The sequence below is a fragment of the Orbicella franksi genome, chromosome 2, assembly GCF_964199315.1.
Source record: "Orbicella franksi chromosome 2, jaOrbFran1.1, whole genome shotgun sequence".
In the NCBI taxonomy this organism is placed as follows: domain Eukaryota; kingdom Metazoa; phylum Cnidaria; class Anthozoa; order Scleractinia; family Merulinidae; genus Orbicella; species Orbicella franksi.
The window spans coordinates 15,798,901-15,813,955 of NC_138146.1; the positions used below are offsets into that span (position 1 = coordinate 15,798,901).

Genomic DNA, 15,055 nt, shown 5'->3' on the forward strand with positions numbered 1-15,055 from the left:
CAAATATAACCAGGCTTTCTTTTCGTAGATAAGTCGAGGGGCCAGGAAACTAGACAAGGCATTAGAGACAGTCAAGTAAAAGTTAGCTCAATCAAGCTGTTTGTCTTTTGAACCAAGAGTTCGAGGTAGAGAATACCCAGTCGTTCATAAGATGCATGTAGTAACTTCGTTTTATAGTGTCTGCCGTATTTTAATGTAGCAATTACAATGGCCAGTAACGGAATTATTACGCTCAGCCACACCTGACGACAACTAACCAAACTCCTGTTTGAGACTTCATGAGTCCAATCAAATTTGGACAAAATAGAAGCGGGCTTAAAAATTAAAAATACTATAAATAATACACATACCCTTCACTACTCGAGATATTAACATGACTACTGCTCGGGTTATCAGAACGCTAACCACAAACAAGAGACTTTCTCAAGTGACTTCTGTCACCAGGACGATCGCACACTTCAAGAACTACTGATCCTCCTGGGTTCGGTGTAAAATGGGCTAAATCAAAAATAAGCCTCCAGCAAATGAAAGATTGAAATTACGACAAACAGCTTACTACGTCAATTTGTGGGTAAACATGATTAAAAAGTCTGGGAATGTTTGGTTAAATAGTCATGCCACGTTTTGAAGAAAAACTGTATAGGAACTGGCTCGTCGTAAGGATAAGTCGACTAAATCGTGTGTGAGAGACAGAACCGGCTGCGCATACGTGATTACGAAGAAAAAGACATGGGCTCGTAAAAATCGGTGCGGATACAATTTTAATTGTTCAAGAAGTAGAATATGAAAAGGAATCTATCATATTGTTTACATATTTTTCCTTACACTAGTTGAATTCTGCGGAATCACCCAGGTTATTATTTTACGGAGTTTTTCCTGAAAGGGGCCGTTTTCAAATAATGTGTTCCCACTAAAGCCCAGTTCACATAATATTTACGCCGGAGGAATTTGAAAACTCAGCTCTATTTCTCCGGTTAGGCTTTCCGCCCACACTAATTCGTCACGAAAAGGGAGCTTTTCAAAAACGCTCTCCAAACTGGAGGAATTTGAAAACGCCGGCTCTGCGTTTTAGTGTGGACGGAAAACATTTTGAAAACGAAGTTTTTCGAAAACGATGACGTCATGATAATCACGTGATTTACCTGAATGAGTTTTACTCAAACACAAATGCAAAATGACCGGTGATTGTTGCGTTTTATAATTTGTCCAGCATAGTGTGGATGGGAAACATTTGATGAGTTTTCAGAGTGAAACCTTCGTTTTCAAATTCCTCCGGCGTAGTGTCGGCGGGGCCTAAAAAGACAGTGTCTATCGTAAAATGTCGGTAGAAAATTCAGTGAAAAGAAATCTCCACTTGATCATGATTTCTTGTTCCTATTTTATGCCAGCACAATAACGAGTAAAATAAAGCAAATTTTAAAAAGTAGTGTGCTAAAATGACAGGCGGCAGGGGAGGCGCAGACTCGTTTCGATATCCATTAGATGAGGGCGGCCAGGGTACTTAAATATTTCTTTAGTTCAAAGGGGATATACTTTTTGGTTCACGTTAACTTGGGGTATCCTCCCACACTACATGCCCATACAAAATACACACGGTCAGCGTTCTCTCTGTAACCCACTTCCCTTATCCACTTCCCTTATCCACTTCCCTTATCCGTGACCAACTCGAAAGCTCATTGGCTACTTTAGTCACTGTACACAATTAAATATTGTTTCTTCTAGTTAATTTCTATCGGTATTTATTTTTCCTATATCATTGTAAACCATCTTACGTTAAATTGTTTTTCTGTAAATAGTTTGCAATAATAAAAAACTGAACTAAAAACGTATCTATATACCCTAACTCAGTCGAACGAAAAATGATAAAAACCAGCCGCTGCAATTCTCGTGAGGTTTAAAGCTTGCTTCTCCCAGTGGACGAATGTGTGTTGTAAGGTGTATGTCTCTCTGGTTTGCTCTACGGATGAGCTTTCCTTAGAGAAGCGAGCTCCAACGACAAACTCCGCTGTAAAGACATTGTTGAGGGTAAGGGTAGAATTTGCGTCAGTGGCCCATACAGCGAGCGTTCCCTGGTTACCCTAGCATGGAGCCACTGGAAGTATTTCTATTCTCCCCTCCCAGATGGGATGCTACTCCATAGCAGGGTTAACCCCAGCATTAAATTCGCTGGTACCCATTTATACACCTGGATGGAGAGGCACTGCGAGAGTGAAGCGTCTTGCTCAAGAACACAACACAATGTCCCTCGCCAGGGCTCCAACCCAGACCACTTGATCCGGAGTCCGGTGCGCTAACCATAAGACAGCCGTGCCTACAGGGGAAGAAAAGTTATTTTGTAAAATAGACCATAGGGTGAGTTGAAACTTGTCTCGTTCGGTAGGGTTTAAACCAGTTTAACTGAGCAAGATTCATCTGAGCGACCCTTGGTCTTAGGGGACGGCTTTCCACCCCTTTCCATCATCGTTATGGTGTTTGCGTCGACGCGGGTTTGCTGAGTATGCCGGGTAGTAGAGTTCCTGCCAAAATAGCCTGTGTCCAGTTTACGACAAATAAGGCGCAGCAAAATCCTCTTGAACGCGTGGTTGAACCGCCGATTTCTGACCGAGTAAATGATGGGGTTTAGAGCCGAGTTACCATAGTGGAGTAACTTGACTACCATGAGGACGCGCATGTCCCACACGAATGAGCACGTGGCGCACCATTTGTAGATCAAGATCAACAAGAAGAATGGAAGCCAACAAATGGCGAAAGCGCCAGTTACCAAGGCAACAGTATAGGCGACATGAAGATCCTACGGGGCAAAGGAAAACGGTTGGCAACGGTACAAAAATAGACAAGCTCAATAAAAAGAAGTTACAAAATCGAGCGGAACTCAGTGAATGCTTTGTGCGGAGACAAGAGAGATCCCTGTCTTTCTCGCTTGTTTATCAACTTCGAGTCAATAGAAAAAGACGTTTCACTTCCCCGCCGACACAGTACAACAGGACCGACGGACCTGGTAGATCGTTTCCAAAATACTTTAACTCAAAAATAAAAACAAAGATACAGTAACACTAACAAAGTCAATCCCAGGGGGTGCTCCCATATATAAGCTGTATGGGTATGTGTCTTTGTGAAGGGTATGATTTTCAGGCAGTTCAGTCTGAGATAGGGTATAGAAATCAGACAGTTTTAGTGTAGAATAGGTTATAATTTACAGGAAAGGTGGCAAGTGTACGAAAAATTTAGTTTATAACAGGGTTCTTTAGACGGGGTTCTATGATAGAAATTTAAACTCGAAAGTGACTTGTAAAATATTGGCTTAATTAGCCTATGTTGGATTACGATAGTGATAAATGTCTGCAAGGAGAATAGCTAGTGTTGGATAAGGTAGCAGGCTTTGGTGCCTAGTCTAGATCAAGCAGATCTTGTTCTAGTATAGGGTATAGGTGTCAGCGTCCCAGCCGCACATTTAGAGAGTACCCCCTCTCCCTATCATCTGACTGAAAAATTTAAATAGTTTAAACATGTCGTATTTACTAAGGAGACGATCGATCTCTGAGTGACCTTTAAAAAGGTTGAGGTTACCTTCTTTAAAGAACGCCTTCGGTGTTCTTTTAAGCTCTTTTTAGCGGCGAAGAAGATGGCGATGTAGGCAGCGACTATCAGTAGCAGTGGAACCACAAAGAACGCGAAGGTATTCAAGACGGATACATCTTTCCATTTGATGAACTTCTTCAGCAGTGCATTGAGAACGGCGAGGAACCAGGATAAGGCAATACCAGCAAAAATCTTTGCTGCGTGCAAAAATTAAGAAGAAAACTCACATAAAAAGGTTGTTGAAATAGTAAAAAGCTTACTAGAAACTCTCGGTCGAATAAGAGACGTTATAAGTAAATCCACGGAGAGTTCCTAATTCTTATTAACAAAACTTGTAGCAGATCAAAGTACCATCTGCATGCCACCTACCATCTTTTGTTGCTACGCAGCTGGACGATATTGGCGTCAAGTTGAAAAAAGTGTATAGGGCTTTTCACATGTTCACATTTCCCTCCTTAATTTGCAATTACAATTCAGCTAATGTGCTCAACGTATGCACGCAACTTCGATTTTTATACTTAAGAATGATTGAATGATCGATTGTCTATGTTTCAAGCTGACTGCCTGTCTGTCCGTCTGTCTATCTGACTGATTCTCTTTCTGTCTAACTGTATGACTGACTAGATGTATGCCTGACTTCGTGATTGACTATCTGATTCTCTGTTTTTCTGACTGACAAACGATGGATCGATTGACCGACTAACCAATTCACCGATTGATCGATTAATCGATTGATTGATCGATCTATCCGGCAATCGAGTGATTGGCTGGCTGGCTGGCTGGCTGTTGGTTGGTTGGTTACTTTGTTGGCTAGTTGGTTCGTTATTGAGAATGGAAAGCAAACAGAGGCTGGAAGAAATTTGTAGCAATTGAAAAGGAGTTTTACCAACCTTTGCTGATCTTCCTGTGCTTCAGAGGTGCTACGATGGCATAACAGCGCTCTACACTAATGCAGGTCAAATGCATGATGGAGGACACGCCTGACACTATGTCACCAAGCTGGTAATACTCATACAAAGTGTTCATGAAGTCTAACGTCAGAATATAGTAAATCCAGAGTGGAACAGAAAATAACCCGACCAAAAGATCAGCCACAGCCAACGAAAATATGAAGTAGTTGGTTTTCGTTTTAAGCTTGCGGGTCGTAAGAAAGGCGATGATGACCAGCAAATTCCCTTAAAGAGAAAGCGACATCATATATAATCTTGATTTGATTAATCAAGCATTAGGTGTCATCATGAACGTTTAGGAAACAATACTGCTTGTTAGGGGCAAAGATACTGACAAAGTTAGTCTTTAGTCCTGTTGTTGATTGACGTTTAAAAAAAACAACAACAACAATGGGATTGAAACGTATCTTATTAAGGTTTGGAGTGTTATAGCTACCAAGTACCTTATTTAACAAAATGTATCTTTCGTAAGTCACTATGACATTGTTATCACCTTGGGTCCATGTTAATTTTACTGAAAGAACGTTTCCCGTACCACGCAGATGCATGCCTGTTATATTACTTTTGTTTTTATTTTTCAAGTGTTAAAGAACGGCTGATCACAATTAAAATGTAGCAAAATAAAAAAATAAAAAAAGGGGAGACACTACTTGAAATACGTGACGGCTTGATATAATTAGTGATATTTTCTTGTCGGTGTATCTGTGAAATCTTCAGGGTAAAGAAAAAGTATCATTCCCCCCCCCCCCCCCCCCCAAAAAAAAAAAGGTTAAAGAACAGTTACCTCAGTAGTTTTCCTAATAATCCTATTAAAATTTCCCGCGTGGAAGAACATGCATAATAGCTATATCTTTGTGTGCCCACATGTGGCGTCCGCCAAGTTTCAACCCTTTCATCTGTATTTTAATTTCCCATCCCTCCGGTAGCCGAAATGAAAATAAGAATAAGACTTCAAACTGATCCAGCATATCTAAGACAAAATTCTTCTAACGGCTTAGCATTATCCAAGCAATCATTTGTAGAAACTGGATAGTTACATGCTTACAATCGAAGAGTTACATCAGGCACAAACCTGTGACAATAAGGAAGACAAGGGCAGAATACACCACGGCTCCACCATGAGCCCAGCTTGGTTCTATCAGAACGTCCTGGCTAGCCGCCCTTTGCGATTGATTTGTAGAGTTTTCCATTAAACCTTTGGGACGCTAATCAACTGAAATGCTGCAAATAGAAAGAAGGACTACAATTACCTATCGGCATATGTAGGAATCAGTGCACGCATCAGACACAACGCAATGGGAATGCTTGCCTGTCACCAAAGCCTTAACCACAAGTTAAGTCACTTAAATATCTTTGTGAAGTATATATGAAATAATTCATATTTGAACTGCGGTAGTAGATGAAAGTGAAATGATCATCGCAGTAAATTTTCCAATTTAAGCAACTGGAAAGAAGCCTGAAAAAAATCAGGGCTTCAACGGGATTCGAACCCGTGACCTCCGCGATACCGGTGCGATGCTCTACCAACTGAGCTATGAAGCCACACATTGGGAGCGAGGTCAATTAATTGAGTTCATATCTTCCCGTGAGTGAAATGATGTGAAGTATATATGAAATAATTCATATTTGAACTGCGGTAGTAGATGAAAGTGAAATGATTATCGCAGTAAATTTTCCAATTTAAGCAACTGGAAAGAAGAAGCCTGAAAAAAATTGATTTTTTATCGCGGAGGTCACGGGTTCGAATCCCGTTGAAGCCCTGATTTTTTTCAGGCTTCTTTCCAGTTGCTTAAATTGGAAAATTTACTGCGATGATCATTTCACTTTCATCTTAAATATCTTTCTTATTCACGGCAGTAATACCAAGGTCAAGACAATTGATGACATTAGCGACGGGTATGACAAATGAACTTTGCAGAACATCAGAACTAAAATAAAAATCATACTATAGGGGTGGCGATTCCTTGAATGTTTTAACAAGTATTATCTGCTCTCCTGCTCTCGTCCGGGGTAATCTTCCTTGATGAAAGACGCAGAAGCAGCAATACTTTAGGAATACACAATTCATTTAGAGAGAGTGAAGGAATGAGCAATTCATTTAGAGAGAGTGGTACATAACAGTTGACACTGATGAAAGAGTAACCTTCTATATAAGTTTAGAACAAATCTAGAGGTTGTAATGAAGACTCCTCGATTAGCAAACTTAAGCGGAATATAAGTTAATTGCAGGATCCGGAATGTCGGGCATATGCTAGGATCACACAAACTTCCCCAAAAAATCTCATAATCTAAAGAAACAGACAGAAACAATCTCCAAAATGAGGTTACCTTTTTTTTTATTGTTGACGGATCATGTTACGTATAACAACCATTCTCCTCTTTTTTCAGCGTTATTCCTTACATCTAGGTGGAAATTAAATGTACATAGACGTTTAATAAATGTACGTATCTGTTCGGGAAATACAGTCGAGTTTCTTTGATATGGAAACTATGTCTGTTAGTGTCCTCACTATGTAGATGTCCGTATTATGAAGCTAGAGGCAATGTGCTCTCTGGTTTCTCTGGGACAAAGTATATTAGGAGGGTCGTATTCTGGAGGAGTATGCAAGGATAGGTTCGACTGTTCTTAAAAAAATCAACCTGGAACGAACTTTCACGTCGTATTATAAGACCGCTTCAATCGAAGATTTATCTAGACTGAATGGACATTTATATGATATTCGGAATTTAACTGACTTAGCTACACAGACCATCGTAAGGTTATTAATAATCTAACAGACGTTTTTCCCTCGTTTTCAGAAGAGGTGAAGACATTTGAAAAACATACCATGAAAAAAAGCAGAGTAGCGACAGAATAAGTTCACAAGCGACTGAAATATTTCAAGCACGCCACCAACAAGATTATTTTGAATGCTCAGCAGAAATAAACTTCCTACACAGACACAAAGCGTATTTCATCTCCCAGTTTTCCTCGTGGTCCCCCTCCTTCAGTTCCCCGATAGCCACAGTATAGGATTTCCATTTCTCCTACAGATCTTACTGTATACTTAGACAGTTTTTCGTCATTACCAAGAATCATCGGATTGGCTACAAAGACCACCGAGCGCAGCTACTCCACACCATTTGGACCTTTTTCCTTTCATCAAAAGATTGAAGATTGTAGGCAAGAAGTCGTTAGATCAACCTTTAGATCCTGCCCCCTAGTGCTAGAAGATTTACAAGCTGAGAAACTGAAATTCTGTAGGTAAGCGAAAAGTATAGAAGTCTTAATTATGCTCTGATTATTCAAACGTGTTGTACTTGGGTCAAAGCGGCCCACAGAGTCGGAGCTTATCTCCGGTGAAAATTGCTACTTCCCTTGACGGAAGGCTAGTTGCAAGCAGGTTACGTCCACCCTTCCTCCCTTCCTCTTTCCCTCCCTCAGCATATTGTCATGTTGTTCCATAATATGCCAGCGCTTATTAATACTCCTGGGTGAAGAGGGGCACTGTGAGAGATCGAACCCAACACACAACAAAATGGCCCACAACATATCGAACTGAACCGTTCGATCTATACTAGTCTATCGTGCTGACCTTTAAGGCCAGGAGGCCTGTCTTTGTCGGACCCTGGATAACGAATATCAAACAAAACGAGAAGGATAATCTGATTGCAACTGAATAACAATTCCTTTGGTTAATTGTGATTGTAAAATTGGATCAAAAGCGTATTATCGCGAGGATAAAGAAGTTGAGACGTCGCAGCTAAATTAATTGCTTAGAATTTCGGTGAAAATATAAAACAGGAAGCAGTAATAAACAATTCATGAGATTTTAGAGTTACTGAAAAAAAGAAAAATTCGTTGATTACATCCTCCACATGGTCACACACTGGAACTTCAAGGGGACTTTACCAAGTAACCATGACGGCCAGTGTTTCACTTAGTCCGCCAACGCAGCGGAACGGAACAGTTCCTTAGAAACTGAGCGTCGAAAATCGCTTACCACGCTCCTATATAAAAAGGGCAGGGTGCTCGTCGTCCTTTTAGGGGTTAAAAAAGCGGTTTGGTGCCTCTTAGGGTGTTCAGCCTCAAAAGGAACACAGCGGGAGCTTTGGCGGTACCTTTTAGGGTATTGGGCCGAAAAAATGTGAGAGCAGATTAATTGTTGCTTAGAATTGGTACCTCTAAGGGGTGAAAAAAATTCAAGCCACGCCCACAAAACAGGATCTTGGTACTTTTTTGGAGTTGTTTTCAAACTGAAATTTCCAACAAGCATCCCCGTCTTGTTTATATACTTTATATGGGAGTCCCCCTGGGGACGGTACATTCAGTTACAGTTCCACGCGGTCCGCCTACGACAAAAGGACAGAGGTGTCTTCATGAAGAACAATATATCGTCCTTTCAATCTACTAATGGAGTAACGACAATTTCAGAATTGGTTGAAGCGAGTTGTAACCAATAGTCAGGTAACAGCTCAGCCTGACTTAAGAAGGATTGAGGGTTAGCTACGGAAATGAACGGTGGAAATTTCATATGATCTTATTTCTTAGTTAAAAGGCTTTTAAAGTCGCTAAAGCTGCACAAGGACTCCGCGACACTTCTGTTTGTTACTAAAAAATGTCTCACAACATCACTGAAAAAGAAGCATAAGCCGAGAAATAACAGCAAACAGCGATGAAAATATCAATTTTAAATACAAGCAGTTCGTAAGCACAAGGTTGAATAAAGAAGTATGTATATTTTACTCAAAGTGTGTATCTGCGGTTTAGCTCTTTGATCAGGTCGGGCATTCTTCAGAAGCTGGGCAACAGCGGCGAGTAGAAAGGTCTTCCATCACAATCCACTCTTGAGGTAAGGCCGGTCAAATGGAAAATAAACTCAGCAGGTGTCAAATGAAAATGTAAATATCGCTCTCTGCGAAACTTAAATTGATTATACTTTGATCGAGACAAAGGATATTGATACATCACCAAAGGTTTTAAAATGTCTACATCCAAAAAAATATTCAGCGCCAAAAAGGGGTCAGCTGACTGAATACGAAGCAGAGTTATTTTATCACTTTTATTGATTGTTTATTTTCGTTTTCGGTTCCGTTCTCTTCTCTATTTTTTTCATACCTTGGATTTAGTTGGAATAAATCGATTTACTCGCTAACCTACAAAATTAAGAACGTTACAAGCACTTACAAAGGGATAAATATTTTATCGAATCGGTCAATGTAATTTTTATTCGCTAATGATTCACCCAAGCCCTGGAGCTATTAAAAATTGCGGAGACCGACCTAATTCGCTTTAAAACCAGCTACTGTGAAATTAATGTAACAGTAACAATGTTTCATTTGTGGCATTAAAAAAGAACCGAGGAGTAAGAAAAGGATGCTGATAAAAATATCGATTTAGAATCGTTATTGAGGTAAAATTCTAAATCATTTTGTCCCGATTCCATGTTCTGATAGTTCTGCCCGTCACTGGCGAGTGGATTTATTCAAAGTGCAAATATGCGGTCAGACCCGAAGTGTTCTTAAAAGCGCGCAACATCGGTAGAAATTATTCGGTTTTTCATTGATAAGGAACAGAAGAATTTTGTAAAGGTAACTATAAGACACCACGGCATTGCTTTCCTACTGATGTTTTTCGCGGTATAATTGAAAGAACTTTGGATCAAAGACAAAAATAATGGCATGAAGAAACCCAACCGGGATTTATATGATGGTACGAGTGCATGACTCGCCTGTAACTATATCGAAATAAAATGCATCTCGCACGTTGGCTGCCTCATTGATTTGAAACGCAGAGGAAGAATATCACTTTAAGATCTTTTAGGATTAAGTCGCGGGATGATTTTCGAAAGAAAAAAAGAAGACAAAAAATATCTACGCTATCAACCATCACTCCTTTGTCGATTTATGGAAATATTACAAGCAAGTTTAGATGATAATAAAATACCCACTGCGTTGCATCGAGGATTTATCATAAGTTATGATTACCGATAAAAGAAATCAGGTTTAATTTCCACAAAAAATGACTATATTCTTGCTCACTAAAAAACGATGCATCAAAGGGAAACTTGAAATCGCCTTTGCTAAAGGTGCTGTGAAATTCAACAAAATCCTTATCCTGCTGTATTACACCTGTTATTTGGTAATACTAATTTATTCTAACGGAAAGGCCCACATTACCGTTTGAATGAAAGAGGTGGATTTTTCATCATGTTTCAACGATACCAGCTTACTTACCTTCCAAGACGACTGTGTACTTCTTAAACTTTGAAATAACTGTAAAAAACGGTCGACAGCTCGATTCATCAGATGCAATTTCCAATAGCGTTACAGTTTGCTCCTGTATGGAATTTGTAGATTGAGCTAACAATCCTATGGCAAAAAAACAATAAGGCACATTTTGGCAATGCGAAGATAGGAAGAAATAAAGAACCGTTGACCTCGGGATAGGATGCTTCTACAAATTGGTAAACAACGGGCAGAGATTCGCGTCGCTAAGCTCGAGCAAAGCAGCAACTGGAGGATTCCGATCCAGACAGATTGCAAAATTGAATTTTTGAGATTGAAACACTTAAAAGCCACCTACTGTTACTCTAATAATCGTTCTATCGGACAAAACATAAATAAATTCAAAATTCACGCAGGTTGAAACAATTCAAAGGGAGTGAAGTTAAATTATCCATCGATCCTTTACGTAAACACTTCATAACTTCTAATTCACACAAAGCAATGAATTGATTTTTTGGCCAGAGAAATGCATTTCTTTGTTGGACTCTTTTTCAAATTGGACGCTTCAAAATTCAAAACAACACTAAGATATCAGATCACATCGCGTTAATGGAATAAGCTCTCAACATTTTGAAATCCTTACAGTCAAGGTTTACCTTACCGCTTGTTTTGCAGTCATTCCAACATCAGCTTGTCGCGTACACACTTTATATAACTCTATAAATTAGTACCATATTCTCAGCAAGACGTTGTGTCTTATCTTAGTAATCTACTTTCACGCAAGGTTTGGGCCCAGAATTATTGCATGGTTAACCAACGAAGAAACACCTGAAAACATCTTTTCGCTATATGTTGAGCGGTATTCTTCGCATAACCACCGAAATGCCGCATTTTGGGTCAGCAAAGTAAAACAGCTAATTAACAGAACACCTGGAGCTGTCACCAAGTTAGATTTCTTGCCACTTACTCGCCCAACCCAACTGATTACTCACAGTTTGTGCAAATTGGCACTCAACCGGGGGAGGTGATCCTGCTTGTATCTAAATCGACAAACTTTACAATAGTTGTGGTCTCTATTAACATAAATAACACAGCTAATACTCTTTCTACGGCTCTTTCCTAGATTCTACCTTACTTCTTCCCATAACGTTGCTTTTCTTTCAAACGGTCGCTACGTTAACTGTCAAAAAAGTTCATTAATTGTCGCGATAATACGGAAACCACCCTCCAGTGAGAGGTCGTAGCGACCGTTGCGACAACGATCGCCAAGATAGACCCTTGTTCTCGTTCGACGATCGTAGCGATAGTAGCAAGCGATCGTAATATTATGGAAACCGGTAGTCGTAAGGATCGCTCAACTTCATCTGCAGCGATCGTATAGTGATCGTAGGGATCATATCAGTCACATGGAAACATGCCTTAAAAAATGATTTGTTATCGAGGACTTTTCACTGGTCATCTACTTTCACAAACTATTAACGCGCTGGCGTTATGGTTTTCAGAAGACTGCTTCAGTATTGACAGCATCATATCATTTGTTTCTATTGGTTCAGAAAGTGCATGCAAAATGATTTACGATTATTGCTCTCGAAAAACAATGACCAAAATAATGCACGTTCCAAGATAAGAGGCGAATGAATAAGAGTTATCCCATTTCACCGATGTGAGATTCAAGAACCAATTTATATCAAGTTTCACTAACACCGAGCAATAAGACGAAATTGCTTAGCAACGGGTTCCTTTCGTCAAAAGATTTAAGCACAGTGTAAACCCAGGTAGTAAGCTGAGAAAGATTAAAGAAAGCGACCAATATTTGTGGGTTTTCAAGCTCACTTGTGAACAAAGGGTAAGTGGTTGCCAACTTACAACATTTTCTAATCTGACTGAAATTTTTTGGCGAGTGAATCACAGGCAAGCTTTGAATTCATAATCACCACTAACGTCTCCCTTTAAAACTGAACACACCTTATCTTTTTGGGGTTGATGCTTTCAATTTTCAATTATTCTGAGTTGCTGTGGATAATTTGAAACTACACTGTCGTTCTTTTTCATTAGCGGTGTAAAATCATAATATGAACCTACCCAGAAGAGTATACTTTCTTGCTTCCCCGGAACATTGACCTGCAGTGATTTCTCGTGACAAACGACTTGTTTTACTTATATTGTGTAGAATAACAGCATGTACAATTCTACACGATGTAAATGTTTACATAAAATGCGTACAATACTTTTCACAATGAACGGTTATGACGTTATTAATCACGGGGTTATCACTGAAAATACTTGAATAAAACACTCGCTGTAAAAAGCAGTCTTATCTTTATTGGGATACCTGTGGTCCCAATCATTGGGACCACAGGTCTCCCAAACCACACGCTGGGAGTGTTTAATATCACGTCGAAACAGTCTAAAGCTGTGTTCACATTAAAGCCGAAACATGATTAGAGTAAACATGTTTTAAGGAAACATGTTTCGCCTAAACATGTTTCGCCTAAACATGTTTGTTATTGCATTGTTCACATCAGATGTCGGTTTCCAATACGTTTCATGCATGGTTGTATGATTTGTGCTGTTTCATGGTATTCGCATAAATTTTTTACACTTCATTAAATTTTCCGGCAATGTTCTCCTAAATATTCTGCTTCAGTTTCTACCCATCGCCGATAATTGCCGTTGTATTTCTTCATCGGCCCACATTTCAACTAGACATTTGGCCTCATAATACCCCCAATTTTGGTTCTTTTGGGCACTGGCCTCCTCTGCGCATCCATCCGCCATTTTGAACGTGTTTGGTCTGATCATGATTGAAACTACCTCGCGAGGTTGTCTTAATCATGCTCAGAATAATCATGTTTCAACCATGATTCGCGCAATGTACTGTCTTGATGTGAACACTTTTCATAACGAAACATGCTTCATTCGTGATCAGACTAATCATGTTTCGGTCTAGTGTGAACACAGCTTAAGAGATTTTATGAGAATGCAACGACAATATTCTAAGTAGTAAGAAAGATGAAAATTGAAAACATATATATATAAATCTTACCGCTGTGGTGTATTACTGATTCCTGTAATGATTTGTTTACTTCTGGAAATTGATAATAACGTCTTAAAGACTGTATCGCGTCAACGTTTCGGAATTTACCTCGAGTAATGAGCTTGTGAAACAATTCTTCCTAGTATATTTTCTCAGCAGCCTCTCAAACATTTCACCTTTTACTGCCACAAACCTCGACACCCGACATCTTCATCCTGCCATGCTCGCTCTTGCTTAGCCAAATGTCTGAATTTTGCGCTTGATCAGTTAATGACCACAAGAGTTAAACTGGCTTAAATTTAGCAACCGTCAAACACCGAAAGGTAAATTTTACCATTAACGGAAGCGCTGTAATTATTGGTCACAACACGGATCCCATTACTTTAACAACTTCTTTTTAAAAAACGTCTACCGCCGCAGTACGATTTTACAATTCAGTTTTCAACAGTAAAAGCAAATCTCTATCAACAAATATGTAACCGGCAAATGGACTGATCTTACTCCTCGTTACCTATTGGCTAAAACTACTATCCGTGATAGGTGCGGTTTTTAACAGCAGGATTAACTGAATCTGATCCCGGCTTAACAAAAGTTAATTTTGAATACAGTTTTATGAGTTATCAACAATGATTCCTTTCCAGGGTGTTTTTAATTTATATTTGGCTGCGGTTAATCTCAAATTTGGACTTGAAATCACTAGTGAAAAAAACATGACAGTTTGGCTTTTTTTATTCATCTGGGAAAGAGTCTTGGGAATGCGAATATTTGAAGAAAAAACCTGTTCTAAAAAATTCTGATCACTCTAACAGTTAAGAGGTGTGTGCTTTGTATAACTCAATAAAATTGCAGACAACACGCGTATCATGAAGTTGTTGCCCAACAAATATATTTAGCAAGAAAGTAGTCAAAAGTAAATTCACAATTCGAAAATACTTAATTAAATTTTGAGACCTGCCTCACGCGGGTTTTCTTCGCGTTTGCAAATTGGTTTCAAATTAGTGTCAGTTTTATTCAGGTAAAAGAATACGCGCTAATGTAAAAAGTTGTTTTCCAGCATAGATAAATAGCTTCTGAAACTGGATTGACCAGCTGCATCAAGGCCAACTGAGATCAGTACAGCCGCCGACTTCCGCAAAGAATTTAATTTTTAATTCTCATTATACTTTCCTCAAGAATAGACAATACAAGGAAATATTTTCTTTGTCTCTCAAACAGGAACTTTAATTTATGGCTTAGAGACTTGCCTATGAAGTGCATTAGGCAAGATTATCCCGGCAAACCA

At 39.3% G+C, this 15,055-nt stretch overlaps 1 protein-coding gene across 1 annotated transcript; it reads right to left on the reverse strand.

The window, feature by feature from the left end:
• Nucleotides 1-415: 415 nt before the first annotated feature.
• LOC145478235 (octopamine receptor beta-2R-like) lies at nt 416-14,347 on the reverse strand. The gene is made up of 7 exons (XM_081456179.1): nt 13,783-14,347; nt 10,746-10,880; nt 6,858-6,932; nt 5,602-5,750; nt 4,470-4,754; nt 3,568-3,776; nt 416-2,791 (listed from the first exon to the last, which is right to left on the reverse strand). Exons 4-7 carry the CDS (start codon nt 5,717-5,719, stop codon nt 2,384-2,386), a joined length of 1,020 nt encoding a protein of 339 aa, XP_081312305.1. The 5' UTR covers nt 5,720-5,750; nt 6,858-6,932; nt 10,746-10,880; nt 13,783-14,347; the 3' UTR covers nt 416-2,383.
• Between the last annotated feature and the right edge of the window lie 708 nt (nt 14,348-15,055).

Coding starts and splice junctions, on each gene's coding strand:
- LOC145478235 (XM_081456179.1), bottom strand. CDS start 5,719: ATGGAAAACTCTACAAATCAATCGCAAAGGGCGGCTAGCCAGGACGTT. Junction 4,755..5,601: donor TGTCTTCCTTATTGTCACAG/GTTTGTGCCTGA, acceptor TTTCTCTTTAAG/GGAATTTGCTGGTCATCATC. Junction 2,792..3,567: donor GAAGGCGTTCTTTAAAGAAG/GTAACCTCAACC, acceptor TTTGCCCCGTAG/GATCTTCATGTCGCCTATAC.